Source organism: Anomaloglossus baeobatrachus (genome assembly GCF_048569485.1).
Source record: "Anomaloglossus baeobatrachus isolate aAnoBae1 chromosome 3 unlocalized genomic scaffold, aAnoBae1.hap1 SUPER_3_unloc_3, whole genome shotgun sequence".
Classification (NCBI taxonomy): domain Eukaryota; kingdom Metazoa; phylum Chordata; class Amphibia; order Anura; family Aromobatidae; genus Anomaloglossus; species Anomaloglossus baeobatrachus.
In genome coordinates, this window is record NW_027441782.1 from 926 (window position 1) to 16,268 (window position 15,343).

General features: G+C 46.4%; 1 protein-coding gene across 1 annotated transcript; it reads left to right on the plus strand.

Annotated features, from left to right (window-relative positions):
- Positions 1-554: 554 nt before the first annotated feature.
- Positions 555-14,420, plus strand: LOC142258729 (uncharacterized; the record flags this gene model as incomplete). The annotated part of the gene is made up of 2 exons (XM_075331342.1): positions 555-655; positions 13,407-14,420. Coding segments are annotated over 2 exons (1,090 nt in total), but the record flags the coding sequence as incomplete, so codon positions are not given.
- Positions 14,421-15,343: the final 923 nt, after the last annotated feature.

Genomic DNA, 15,343 nt, shown 5'->3' on the forward strand with positions numbered 1-15,343 from the left:
ACCATAGGGGGTCTCCAAACATGACATGGCGTCCGCTAATGATTCCAACCAATTTTGCTGTCAAATGGTGCCCTTCTCTTCTGAGCCCTGCCATGCGCCCAAACAATTACTTTCCACCACATATGAGGTATCGTCGTACTCAGGAGAAATTGCACAATACGTTTTATGGTACATTTTTTCCTGATACCCTTGTGAAACAAAAAGCTACCTGGTTCAAGTAACAGTTTTGTGGTGAAAAAAAAAAATTTTGACTAAACATTGTTGACTAAAACAATTCTAAAATGATGGAAAAATAAGCATTAGGGCGTCCAAATTGTGAAGACCAAACAATGAAGGAAATACCAATGTCATAATGTACCACACTAAGTGGATCCTGCCACGTCTGCTTCTATCCCTGCTGAACTGACTCTGGGGCAGCACGGGGGATATAGGAGGCGTAGAGGCCATGCATGGATTGGTCTCAGGTGCCATACGGCTCTGGTAGAAGCGTCCATCTAGAACCTTCCACATGACTTTTCCTTCTGTCCCTGACTTTTACATTATTTATTTTACAGCTTTGTAATTCAGGGAAAAGATATGCAGAACGCTGCAGACACAATGGAAAAAGGAGAAATGGATGTGCGGGGTGATGAACGGAGTAGAGACCTTTCCACAGGTAACCCTCCTCAGTGAAGAGTCACCATTAAATAACAAAGAGAACAGTCACATTCCCAGCTGCAAGGAGAAAATAAAGTTACATTTTCCCTGCTGCCGCTCGTATACAGTCACCAATGCAGTGCAAGAGGGCTGATTACTGTGCGCCCACTATTTAGTAAGTGGTGACTGTTACCGCCTCTCCCACTGTGCTGGTGACTGGATGTGAGCAGCTGCTGGGAGAATGTAACTGCATTTTCTCCTTGCAGTTACTGTGTCACAATCTCTCCACTATAATAAAGATAATAAGCTGCACACTAACCACTATAAAAGTATAAACATGAATAATGGTAAAGCACTACTACTATAGGGATACTATGAACAATGAAAAATACCTTTAGCTATCTGGAAAAAATTAAATACATGAAAAATGGTATTGCAAAACTGCTATGAATATTTGGAAGTAGTAGAGATGTTTAGCAAATCTATTGATCAATGCAAGTGAGCCCGAAAACCAGCGACTAGGTAATCTCTAATGTTTCGGCAACCTAATCTGGTAGTAGGGCAGGGTTCTCAGTTAGAAGAAACTGCATGCTAATCAGAAAAAAGACTGACTGGAACACCTATATGTGCATTATAGTATTATAGTCCTGTATTTTTGAGCTAGCACCTAATTCACACATATAGGTGTTCCAGTCAGTCTTTTTTCTAATTAGCATTCAGTTTCTGCTGACTGAGAACCCCGCCCTATTACCAGACTCTATTCATGATCCTATATAGCCAGGAGCCTGTCTGCCCATACTTGCAGATTTTAATAGCACATAGAGAGGCATTGAAGTTAAGTTGCTGAAAAATTAGAGATTACCTTGAGGTTGGTTTTTGGGCTCACTTTCATTGATCAATACATTTGCTAAACATCTCTCCTACTTTCAAATATTCATAGCAGTTTTGCAATACCATTTTTTCATGTATTTCATTGTTTCCAGATAGCTAAATGTATTCCTTTCTCGCCTTTTCATTGGGGGACACAGACAGTGGGTATTATGATGTTTCCAGGGAGGCGTGACACTAGATTTGCAAAAGTGTTAGTTCCTCCCCCCACAGCATATACCCTAGCTAGGCAGGAAACTAGCTGTTTTTTCTAGTGTCAGCATGGAGGCTGACATGTCTGGTCTGAGCTCTACCGGGTGCCTTAGGCCAGCTTATTTGTTTTATTTTGTTTTTGCTTAGTCATTCTATTTTTGATTATGGGGCAATACCGGGGTGCCTTGCCACCCTCGTTCCCCCCCCTGACGGGCAGAGTAAACCTGGCGTGCACAAGCCATCAGTCTTCCCTCGTGCCCAAGTGGTCGGGTCTGCGTACCCCTCCAGGCTCCCTGGAAGCACCTCACACCAACGTAGCTCCAGAGGGCTAAGCAGAGCCGAGGACCTGCTTCAGCCTTGAGCCGAAGATGCGTCCCTGAGATCCCCGCATCCATGACCGACGCGTCTTCAGACGGAACCAGGAGCAGGTAGGGAGACGACGAGTCATCTGTCGCCTGCATCCAAACCGCCGCCTGGAAAGGCACCGGTGGGCTGATGCAGGCCGTGATCCCAGGGAGCATCATTAATTTAGCCCCCTGCTTCGGCCTGCATTCTAGCAACGCCCCCTCACTGCTCTGGAAGCCGCTCCCTCACTCAGGAGCAGCTCCTTTCCGATTGGCCGTCACGCTTAGTCCCAGCCCTGAGACCAATCAGCCTCCGGGGGCCGTCTCTCTCCATGCTGCCAGGAACACTGGACGCCATTTTCCACGTGGGGAGCAGACTCACGTGAGATCGCCTCCTTGGCTCTGCACTTCTGCAGCACTATATACCGCTCTGCTCAGCGGTATATCGCTGTCTCTCTAGCGGTGGGTGCCTGCTGGCTAGCGGTGTATATCTGCTATTAGTGGTATATACTGGCTCTGCCTGCAGGTATATGCCGGCTGTTTGACAGTATGTGCCATTTTGCTACGGTATATACCGGCTGTGCATAGCAGTCACTTTATAATACTGCTAGTGGCTCCTCACTCATATAACTCTACCCCTATAGGGCTGTAGGACTCTATTGCTGACATGCGTAACCGCAAGGGTGATAAACCTTCCCAGGCGTCCTCTACGGACCTGTACTATGCTTGTACCACCTGTGGACGCTCGTTTTCTAATGGCCGAAGCTATCCACTATGCTGGGGCTGCAATGCCCCTTCTACCGTGTCACAACAGACCCCGTTGCTGGACCAGGATGGTGTGCAGTCTCTGGATTCTGCTCTGGCCAGGCAGCACCCCCGTCTGATGATGTAATGCCTTCATGGGCTCTTCTAATGTCTAAAAGGTTAGATGACCTTGCCTCTCAGATATCCCAGCCGTCCTCAGGCTCCCACAGCCTTCCCCCGGCCCAGCTCCCTCAGAGGAGCCCGCCTGCTTCGTCTGGTCCCTCTTCCCCAGAACGTAAAAAGGCTGTTTCCAAAAGGCGCCATTGTGACCTCTACGCCTCATCCGACTCGGACGATAGTCAGTCTGACCGAGGTTCCGTGACCTTTAGTAGTCACGATTCTCAAGACTCTGACTCTGATTCAGATGTCCTTTCTGAGTCTAGGCATATAGAAGACACACTAATTTCAGCTGTCAATCACTTTGTCGATCAGCCTCCTGACCCGACTTCTCAGTCGGCAATCAAGCGGGCCAAGAAGCCTCCTAAATCCTTTGCTCAGGATCTGTTTTTTCGGCAAATTATATCTAAACGGTGGGATCACCCTGATAGAAGGCTTAATAAAAAACCCTTCTCTTCATTCGCTTACCCCTTTCCCTCTGAAATGGTTAAGCCTGGGTCAGTACCCCCTGTTGTGGATCCGCCAGTATCCAGACTGGCTAAACACACGGTCATGACAACGCGTCTCTCAAGGACTTGTCCGACTGCGCAGTTGATGCTGCGGTCAAATCTAATTTCCAGGCTTCGGGCTCCTCTCTTCGCCCCCTGTTTGCCTTAACATGGGTCGCGAGAGCTATGGGGGTGTGGAGCAAGAACCTACGCAGGATGCTTCGTTCTTGTAATATTCCCCCGGCGGCTTTTGAGATCCTTGATTTGTTCTCTCTAGCCTCTATTTTCTTCATGGCTCCCTAGATGCAGCTAGTTTGTCAGCCCTATCGGCGGCCAATGCTGTCTTTGCCCGCAGAGTCCTTTGGCTAAAAATATGGAATGCGGACAGTGCCTCAAAGTAAACCATCAGCCCAAGGATCGTCCCAACGCTCAGATCGAGGATCCGGTCCCTCAAGGGGCTCTTCTTGGCGTTCCCACTCCAAGCAACCTAAATCCAAAGGACCTCGCTCTGTACAGGCCCCCACAGCATGATGCCAGGTATCCCTCAGATCCGACTCCTGTTGGAGGGCGGCTTCTGCTTTTTCGGGATATCTGGCTAGACCACACTCAAGATGCTTGGGTTCGAGAAATCGTCACCTCAGATTACAAGATCAATTTCCATTCCCTGCCGGCCAACAGGTTTCTGCGTTCTCGTCTTCCAAAGTCCAAAACGCAAAGCCAGGCCTTATTTCAGGCCATAGCACAGAAAGCAAATATTATCATTCCAGTGCCCCTGGAACAGCGCGGCAAAGGTTTCTATTCAAACCTTTTTGTCGTTCCCAAAAAAGATGGCTCTGTCCGCCCTATCTTGGACCTCAAACGGCTGAACAAATTCGTACAGATTCGAACCTTCAGAATGGAATCATTGAGCAGTGCTAGCCGCCATGGAACCTGGAGAATTCCTAGCTTCCATAGACGTTGAAGATGATTATTTACACATTCCTATACAGTCAGGGCCAGAAATATTTGGACAGTGACACAAGTTTTGTTATTTTAGCTGTTTACAAAAACATGTTCAGAAATACAATTATATATAATATGGGCTGAAAGTTCACACTCCCAGCTGCAATTTGAGAGTTTTCACATCCAAATCGGAGAAAGGGTTTAGGAATCATAGCTCTGTAATGCATAGCCGCCTCTTTTTCAAGGGACCAAAAGTAATTGGACAAGGGGCTGCAATTAACTCTGAAGGCGTCTCCCTCGTTAACCTGTAATCAATGAAGTAGTTAAAAGTTCTGAGGTTGATTACAGGTGTGTGGTTTTGCATTTGGAAGCTGTTGCTGTGACCATACAACATGCGGTCTAAGGAACTCTCAATTGAGGTGAAGCAGAACATCCTGAGGCTGAAAAAAAAGAAAAAATCCATCAGAGAGATAGCAGACATGCTTGGAGTAGCAAAATCAACAGTCGGGTACATTCTGAGAAAAAAGGAATTGACTGGTGAGCTTGGGAACTCAAAAAGGCCTGGGCGTCCACGGATGACAACAGTGGTGGATGATCGCCGCATACTTTCTTTGGTGAAGAAGAACCCGTTCACAACATCAACTGAAGTCCAGAATACTCTCAGTGAAGTAGGTGTATCTGTCTCTAAGTCAACAGTAAAGAGAAGACTCCATGAAAGTAAATACAAAGGGTTCACATCTAGATGCAAACCATTCATCAATTCCAAAAATAGACAGGCCAGACTTAAATTTGCTGAAAAACACCTCATGAAGCCAGCTCAGTTCTGGAAAAGTATTCTATGGACAGATGAGACAAAGATCAACCTGTACCAGAATGATGGGAAGAAAAAAGTTTGGAGAAGAAAGGGAACGGCACATGATCCAAGGCACACCACATCCTCTGTAAAACATGGTGGAGGCAACGTGATGGCATGGGCATGCATGGCTTTCAATGGCACTGGGTCACTTGTGTTTATTGATGACATAACAGCAGACAAGAGTAGCCGGATGAATTCTGAAGTGTACCGGGATATACTTTCAGCCCAGATTCAGCCAAATGCCGCAAAGTTGATCGGACGGTGCTTCATAGTACCGATGGACAATGACCCCAAGCATACAGCCAAAGCTACCCAGGAGTTCATGAGTGCAAAAAAGTGGAACATTCTGCAATGGCCAAGTCAATCACCAGATCTTAACCCAATTGAGCATGCATTTCACTTGCTCAAATCCAGACTTAAGACGGAAAGACCCACAAACAAGCAAGACCTGAAGGCTGCGGCTGTAAAGGCCTGGCAAAGCATTAAGAAGGAGGAAACTCAGCGTTTGGTGATGTCCATGGGTTCCAGACTTAAGGCAGTGATTGCCTCCAAAGGATTCGCAACAAAATATTGAAAATAAAAATATTTTGTTTGGGTTTGGTTTATTTGTCCAATTACTTTTGACCTCCTAAAATGTGGAGTGTTTGTAAAGAAATGTGTACAATTCCTACAATTTCTATCAGATATTTTTGTTCAAACCTTCAAATTAAACGTTACAATCTGCACTTGAATTCTGTTGTAGAGGTTTCATTTCAAATCCAATGTGGTGGCATGCAGAGCCCAACTCGCGAAAATTGTGTCACTGTCCAAATATTTCTGGACCTAACTGTATGTGTCTCTCATCAACGGTTCCTTCGCTTTGCCGTAGGACACCGTCATTTCCAATTCAGAGCCCTGCCCTTTGGGCTGGCCACTGCGCCTCGGGTCTTCACAAAGGTCATGGCGGCCGTCATGTCCATTTTACACCCCAGAGGCATCCTGGTTGTTCCCTATTTGGACGACCTTCTTGTCAAAGGGAGCTCTCTTCAAGTTTGCTCAAAAAGCGTGCAGATTTGCCTAGACACGCTGTCAAGGCTAGGGTGGCTTATCAACTTCAACAAGTCATCCCTCATTCCTCATCAGCGCATCACCTTTTTAGGTATGCTGATACACGGTTCATGGCCCGGGTTTTTCTTCCAGAGGACAAGAGGTCTTCCCTGATCCGGGCCGCCCAATCCCTTCCACTCTTGCTGTCACACATCCCTTCGGAATGGAATGAGAGTGTTAGGCAAGATGGTGGTGGTCATAGAAGCCGTGTCCTTTGCCCAATTCCATCTGTGCCCTCTACAACTGGATCTTCTATCCACCTGGGACAAGAATCCAGCTTCCCTAGACCGGTCAGTCCACCTATCTTGGTCTGCGCTCAGCTTCCTCGTCTGGTGGACTCAAGCCTCATCCCTATCTCAAGGGAAGTCCTTCCGCCCGGTCCACTGGCAAGTAGTCACGACGGATGCCAGCCTGATAGGCTGGGGGGCGGTATTTCTCCACCACACTATTCACGGACGCTGGTCTCCTTCCGAGCGCTCCCTGCACATCAATGTTATGGAGATCAGAGCCATATTTTTGGCCCTTCAGAATTTTCAACCCTTACTATTGGGCCTCCCTGTTCGGATCCAGTCAGACAATGCCACGGCCGTGGCTTACATCAACCGTCAGGGAGGAACTCGCAGCAGGGCAGCAATGAAAGAAGTATCCAGGATTCTTATTTGGGCAGAGATGCACATTCCCATTATTTCAGCTGTCCATATTCCGGGGGTAGACAACTGGGCCGCAGACTTTCTCAGCAGGCAAGGTCTAGCGGCAGGGGAATAGTCCCTCCACGACGAAGTGTTCCATCAGATCACTCTTTTCGTTGGGGACTCCCAGATGTGGACCTCATGGCTTCTCTGATGAACGCCAAAATACATCTAGTCTTTCCGTGGTTGCAGTTTCGCCTACTCTACATCTTCCCTCTGTTTCCTCTCATTCCGAGAGTAATCAAGAAAATCAAAGCGGAGGGAATCCCGGTGATCCTCGTAGGCCCGGACTGGCCCAGGAGAGTCTGGTACCCAGAGCTTCTCGAACTGCTCGGCGACACTCCCTGGCGTCTTCCCGACTGCCCGGATCTTCTGTCGCAAGGTCCAATATTCCACCAGAATACAGCACAGCTGCATTTGACGGCGTGGCGCTTGAATCCTTGATTCTAGCAAAATCAGGTCTTTCTTCTAAGGTAGTTCATACCATGCTTAATGCTCGGAAGCCCTCCTCCACCAGTATCTACCACAGGACCTGGAAGACCTATCTTTCCTGGTGTGACCATCATAATCGGTCGCCCCTTACCTTTTCAATCCCTAATGTTCTTGCCTTTCTGAAAGACGGTCTGGACTCTGGTCTAGCTCTCAGTACCCTTAAAGGACAAGTTTCTGACTTGTCAGTATTTTTCCAGAAGCGGCTGGCTTCTCGCCCTCAGGTCCGTACCTTTCTTCAAGGGGTGGCGCATTTGGTCCCTCCTTATCGCCATCCCTTAGATCCCTGGGATCTGAATCTGGTTCTCAGCTTCCTCCCTTCGAATCTCTGAGAGAAATCTCTCTTCAACGACTGTCCTGGAAGGTTGCCTTTTTAGTCGCCATTACCTCTATCAGGCGAGTGTCCGTACTGGCGGCCCTTTCCTGTCACTCACCTTACCTGATTTTCCATCATGATAAGGTGGTCCTTCGGCCTTCCCCCGCTTTTCTCCCGAAGGTCGTATCTTCTTTCCACTTAAACGAGGACATTGTGTTGCCGTCATTCTGCCCGGTCCCGGTCCACTCTTTTGAAAAAGCCCTTCACACTCTAGATCTCGTCAGGGCTCTGCGGATCTACATCTCCAGAACAACGCCGTTGCGCAAGTCCGATGCCCTCTTCGTCCTCACAAGGACACAAAAAGGGCAATCCGGCTTCTAAATCCACGATTTCTCAATGGATTAGGACTGCCATCTGTGAGGCTTACAAAACACGAGGTGGTGTTCCTCCTCAATCTGTGCGGGCCCACTCTACGCGAGCAGTGGGTGCTTCCTGGGCTATCCGCCATCAGGCTTCGGCAGCCCAACTTTGCAAGGCCGCTACCTGGTCCAGTGTGCACACATTTACAAAATGCTACAGAGTGCATACGCATGCCTCCGCGGGGGCTGCTCTTGGAAGTCAAGTCCTTCAGGCGGCAGTGGCCCATTTATAAGTAAGAAAGCCGCGGAGACACCATCACGTGTTTCTCAACGCTGGCAGGAAACTAGCCAGGTCTTTCACCGGGAAGGAACAACCACGGGAAGGGCAGTCTCCAGTCAAGGAGACCACCTATACCAAACATGGTATCCATCCACAGACAGCCGTTTCGGGGTATTTGCCCCTCATCAGTGTGGAGTAGGAATCTGGCTAGTGGGGGCAATGCCTAGTAAAAGACTACTTAAGCAAGCATTGTTGACCTTAGGGAGATCAACATATCCACTGCGGAGACACCATCACGTGTTTCTCAACGCAGTGATTCTAGAGCATTGCCCCCTGGGAAGTATGCAAATAAGAAAGCCGCGGAGACACCATCACGTGTTTCTCAACGCTGGCAGGAAACTAGCCAGGTCTTTCACCGGGAAGGAACAACCACGGGAAGGGCAGTCTCCAGTCAAGGAGACCACCTATACCAAACATGGTATCCATCCACAGACAGCCGTTTCGGGGTATTTGCCCCTAATCAGTGTGGAGTAGGACCTGGCTAGTTTCCTGCCAGCGGGCAATTCTCTAGAATCACTGCGTTGAGAAACACGTGATGGTGTCTCCGCAGTGGATATGTTGATCTCCCTAAGGTCAACAATGCTTGCTTAAGTAGTCTTTTACTAGGCATTGCCCCCACTAGCCAGATTCCTACTCCACACTGATGAGGGGCAAATACCCCGAAACGGCTGTCTGTGGATGGATACCATGTTTGGTATAGGTGGTCTCCTTGACTGGAGACTGCCCTTCCCGTGGTTGTTCCTTCCCGGTGAAAGACCTGGCTAGTTTCCTGCCAGCGTTGAGAAACACGTGATGGTGTCTCCGCGGCTTTCTTATTTGCATACTTCCCAGGGGGCAATGCTCTAGAATCACTGCGTTGAGAAACACGTGATGGTGTCTCCGCAGTGGATATGTTGATCTCCCTAAGGTCAACAATGCTTGCTTAAGTAGCCCATTTATAAGTGGCCGCTGCTCGGTTTTTGACAGTGTTCTGATATGTGTTCACTGCAGTTGCAATCGTTAGTCAGCTTAGTCTGATGTTATACACTGTTAATAGTTCAGTTCCCACCCAGGGACTTCTTTGGGACGTCCCACTGTCTGTGTCCCCCAATGAAAAGGCGAGAAAGGAAATGACATTTTTGTGTACTCACCGTAAAATGTCTTCCTTGGAGCCTTTCATTGGGGGACACAGCTCCCACCCTTGTGGTTTTGGTTGTCCTCCTACTGCTTTTACACCAAACTGAGCTAGTTTCCTGCCTAGCTAGGGTATATGCTGTGGGGGGAGGAGCTAACACTTTTGCAAATCTAGTGTCACGCCTCCCTGGAGACATCATAATACCCACTGTCTGTGTCCCCCAATGAAAGGCTCCAAGGAACACATTTTACGGTGAGTACACAAAAATGTCATTTTTTTCATTCTTCATAGTATCCCTATAGTAGTAATGCTTTACCATTTTCATGTTTACATTTTTATAGTGGTTAGTGTGCAGCTTATTATCTTTATTATAGTCCTGTATTTCTGAGCTAGCACCTAATTCACACATATAGGTGTTCCAGTCAGTCTTTGTTCTGATGAACAATCTCTCCGCTGTCTTCGACACAGTGAGTGACAATTATGCCTCAGTATAGAATCAGGGCCATGCCAAGTTGTTAGTTTATTGAGCGACAGCTCAGCTGTCCAATCTGAAATTGGGAGGTGCTTGCTATCTTCGGGGCTCCCTGTTCTGAGTGATTGATCAGTTACTACTCAGCTGAGAAGTTAGTCCCAAAACCAGGGTATCACGGAGGTGTTGGGGTAACTGGAGCAGGGACCCCAGAAACTGGTTCTCAGACTAGGGACCTTGTGCTCTCTCTTATCCCAGAGGTAGGGTTGATGGTATCCAGGTCTGGACCGCCAGCAAAACCCTAACTCCTTTCCATACCCTGATCTAACACCCCCTCTCCCCCCTCATCGAGAGTGGAGATGCAAACCCCACAAATACCACAGACACAGGGAAAAAAACAAAACTCATACACACTGCACACAGAGGAGAGACAATACATGTATGGGAGGGAATAAAGTATAACGAAGGAAGTAAATGAACAACGGGGGAACTTCCAGACCACTCAAACAGTAAACTACTGGTCACCAAGAATAGGATCGCCACAAAGACCAGAATCACAGGAACATAAGCTGAAGGTATCATCTGCAGTAATAAACAGACTCACAAACCTTAAATACGGAGAAGACCGATGAATATAAATTAGCCCCCTGAGTCTCACACACCACACAGGAATTAACTCCTGCAGGACTGAAAAGCAGTGGAAAAGACTCAGCTGAGGCTGAGCAACTAAAGGCCCCGTCACACTAAGCAACATCGCTAGCAACATCACTGCTAACGAATAACTTTTGTGACGTAGCAGCGATTTTGCTAGTGATGTCGCTGTGTGTGACATCCAGCAACAACCTGGCCCCTGCTGTGAGGTCGTTGGTTGTTGCTGAATGTCCTGGGCCATTTTTTAGTTGTTGCTCTCCCGCTGTGAAGCACAGATCGCTGTGTGTGACAGCGAGAGAGCAACAACTAAATGTGCAGGCAGCAGGAGCCGGCTTCTGCGGAGGCTGGTAACCACAGTAAACATCGGGTAACCAAGAAGCCCTGTCCTTGGTTACCCGATATTTACCTTTGTTACCAGCCTCCGCCGCTCTCACTGTCAGTGCCGGCTCCTGCTCTGTGCACATTTAGCTGCAGGACACATCGGGTTAATTAACCCGATGTGTACTGTAACTAGGAGAGCAGGGAGCCAGCGCTCAGTGTGCGCTGCTCCCTGTTCTCTGCACGTGTAGCTCCGTGCGCTGGTAACCAAGGTAAATATCGGGTTGGTTACCCGATATTTACCTTAGTTACCAAGCGCAGCATCTTCCACGCGGCGCTGGGGGCTGGTCACTGGTTGCTGGTGAGCTCACCAGCAACTCGTGTAGCGACGCTCCAGCGATCCCTGCCAGGTCAGGTTGCTGGTGGGATCGCTGGAGCGTCGCAGTGTGACATCTCACCAGCAACCTCCTAGCAACTTACCAGCGATCCCTATCGTTGTTGGGATCGCTGGTAAGTTGCTTAGTGTGACTGGACCTTTAGATCAGGTTGCCTGTGAACAGAGTCCGCCACGGTGGCATCCCGCGAATGTGGGCCTGAACACAGAAATTGCATAACAGAATTATATGGTACAATTTCTCATGTTACCTTTTGGGAAGATGAAAATTTGTGGTTAAAACAACACTTTTGTAGGAAAAATGTAAATCTTTATTGTTTCCTTCCACATTGCTTTAATTCCTGTGACGCATCTAAAGTGTACTTTGACATTGATGAAGGAAATAAGTGATCTGGCTTAGGTGGTCAGACAATTCTTTGGACCTGCTGTATCATATTCTATTTTGTACTTGAATTTTGCTTTTAAAAGACTTTTTCATTAACGTTGGAGTTCTATTCAAAGCCACATGGAAGCTGGATCACTTATTTTATTTATCTGTGCCTAACAAAGAGCCGAAGCGGGATCCCTTGCTTCCTAATGCCGACATTTGGAGTGGTCTCTGGGGTGAGCTGTACTTAATTCTAGTACTTTGGCATTGCATTACAGCTGTGGGAATATTACAAAAAAGGGATAAATACACAGCTAATGTTTAAAGATGAGTAAAGACATAGGCATTGCATTACTGCTTTAGAGATATTTTCATAGAGATTCTTAGCTTATGTATTGGCCAATCCATGTGAGCCCAAGGTGATCTCATTATATTGGGAACCTAACCTTAAATGCCTCCATCTGTGATTAAAAATCTGCATGTCTGGACAGATAGGTTCCTGGCTAAATAAGATGGTGCAGACACCATGGCTATAGGGCAAAGTGCTTGGTCAGGTGCTTGTTAAGGTTATCGGGCTCACATGGATTGGCCAATACATAAGCTAAGAATCTGACTTTGTAAATATCTCTAAGGCCTCCGTCACACATCCGTGTCTTCGGTACATGTGAGGTCCGTTTTCACACGTTCCCGGAGAGACTGACACACGTAGACCCATTATAATCAATGGGTTTGCGCACTCGGGAGTGTTTTAACATGAACCATGTGTCCATGTGGAGCATACGTGTGTCCATGTGCTCCACACATTGACATATCCATTTTACTCCAGCAGCACAGGTGTCACACAGACCGCCGGATGTGCTCCGCATGACATCAGTGTGACACGTACTGGAGAAAAACACGTTTCTGTAAAATAAAATTAATTTCTACACTCACCTTCTCCAGCACTGATGTCCTCTGCTGCTGCTGTCACGTGCTTCCGACCCCTGCTCATTATATATTCATTGCACCGAGGACCGGAAGCAACAGTGCGGGAGACAGCAGCACTAGGGACAGGTGAGCGTAAAATTCCTGTATCACAGACAACACACAGAGAGCATTCGTGTGCCGAAACCACGACACATGGAGGGTCATACGCACCTTTTACACGTCCGTGCAAGACGTACATGGGTTTGACGGATGTGTGAAAGAGGCCTAAAGCAGTAATGCAATAAATGAGTAATACGACATAGGTATTGCTATGTCGTATTACTCATTTTTCTCTATGTATGAATCCCTTTTTTCTAATATTTCTCCAGCAGTAATGCCGGTATCCTTATATTATTGAGTGCCACTGGATATGCTTTTGTAGATATGTTTTATTGAATGTCGTTTTGAGCACTTCGAAGGGTGCAGTTTTTAAAATGTTATTTTGGGTATCTTCTGTCACATAGGCCTTATAAAGTAGAACTTTGCTACACATTTTGGAATTTGTATGGATTTATGTGTCTTATCTGTATGTTTGAGGTTATATTTTTAAAAGCTTATAACATCAATTTTATTTATGACAGATGATGGTACCAGGAGTTCAACACAGAATGCTAAGGGAAGTGAAAGTCACAAAGGAGAGAAGCCATATTCTTGTGCAGAATGTGAGAAATGTTTTGCTCAGAAATCGCATCTCATTACACATGAGAGAATTCACACAGGAGTGAAGCCATATTCATGTTCAGAATGTGAGAAATGTTTTGCTGACAAATCACATCTCATTACACATGAGAGAATTCACACAGGCGTGAAGCCATATTCATGTTCAGAATGTGGGAAATGTTTTGCTCAGAAATCAGTTCTTGTTAATCATGCGAGAATTCACACAGGAGTGAAGCCATATTCATGTTTCGAATGTGAGAAATGTTTTGCTCGGAAATCACATCTCATTATACATGCGAGAATTCACACAGGAGGGAAGCCATATTCATGTTCAGAATGTGAGAAATGTTTTGCTGACAAATCACATCTTATTATACATGAGAGCACTCACACAGGAGTGAAGCCATATTCATGTTCAGAATGTGAGCAATGTTTTGCTGACAAATCACATCTTATTATACATGAGAGAATTCACACAGGGAACCCATATTCATGTTCACAATGTGAGAAATGTTTTGCTCGGAAATCACATCTCATTACACATGAGAGAATTCACACAGGAGAGAAGCCATATTCATGTTCAGAATGTGAGAAATGTTTTGTTCGGAAATCACATCTCATTATTCATGAGAGAATTCACACAGGCGGGAAGCCATATTCATGTTCAGAATGTGGGAAATGTTTTGCTGACAAATCAAATCTCATTACACATGAGAGAATTCACACAGGAGGGAAGCCATATTCATGTTCAGAATGTGGGAAATGTTTTGCTCGGAAATCGGGTCTTGTTAAACATTTAAGAATTCACACAGGAGAGAAGCCGTATTCATGTTCAGAATGTAGGGAATGTTTTGCTCAGAAATCACATCTCATTACACATGAGAGAATTCACACAGGAGTGAAGCCATAGTCATGAATAGAATGTCTGTTTTAGTAAATATTAAAAACTTTCAATATTTGTTAATAAAGACTTCATTGTATTTCATGGGTCATTACGGTTGTGTACTTTTTATGATGGATCATTTACAAACTATTCAGTTTTTTACACTTTTCTTTTTCTCTCTTGTGATTGGGAGAAAACTTTTCTGGGTTGTTTTTTTTTTTTTTTTCTTAAATTATATATAGCCAAGTTGTACCTTTTTATTCGTCCATTTGTGTATTGCTTGAATGAGCGCAAAATCCATTTTGTTAAATCTTCACTTCATTTAGTCTTTGTAGAGTCTGTACTGTGTCTCCCCTGGTGTAATGCAGCAGAGACCTCTGTATAATTTAGATAAGGACTTGTATAGTTAGTTTCTTTGTTAAAAGTGAAGTTTAGGAATGTGAAACTAAGTTTATATAGTCCTATGTAAATGAGTGACGATATAATACTTTTTTTTTTTTTTTTGTTGGAGACAGAGAGGGCTACTTCTGATACTTTATTGTCTCAAAGCGGCGGTGTCTTTACAAACATATGTGGATCTCTATAATTTAATTAAGAACACACACACAGACACAGACACAGGCCCGGACTGGCAATAGGGCAATTCTGGCAAATGCCAGATGGGCTGGTGCCTGTAGTGGGCCGGGCAGCATTATTTGCCATGCGCACAGTAGCTGCAGCAGGACCAGGAGGCAGCGCGCTGTGCTGTGCCGCCCCTGTTGTGTGATGGTGTGTCCGGTATGCACACACTGTGGTGGAGCAAGCGCTGGCGGTGCCGATGCTGGTGACCACAGCTCCCTCCTTCCTATTCAAATGTATTTGCAGCTCTCTACATTTGAACAGTGTGTAGTGCCATGACTGGGCCCCGCCCCCAATGTGCAGCAGCGTGATGAGATCAGCACCTTGCTGACATCATCATAGTGCTGCGGGAGACAC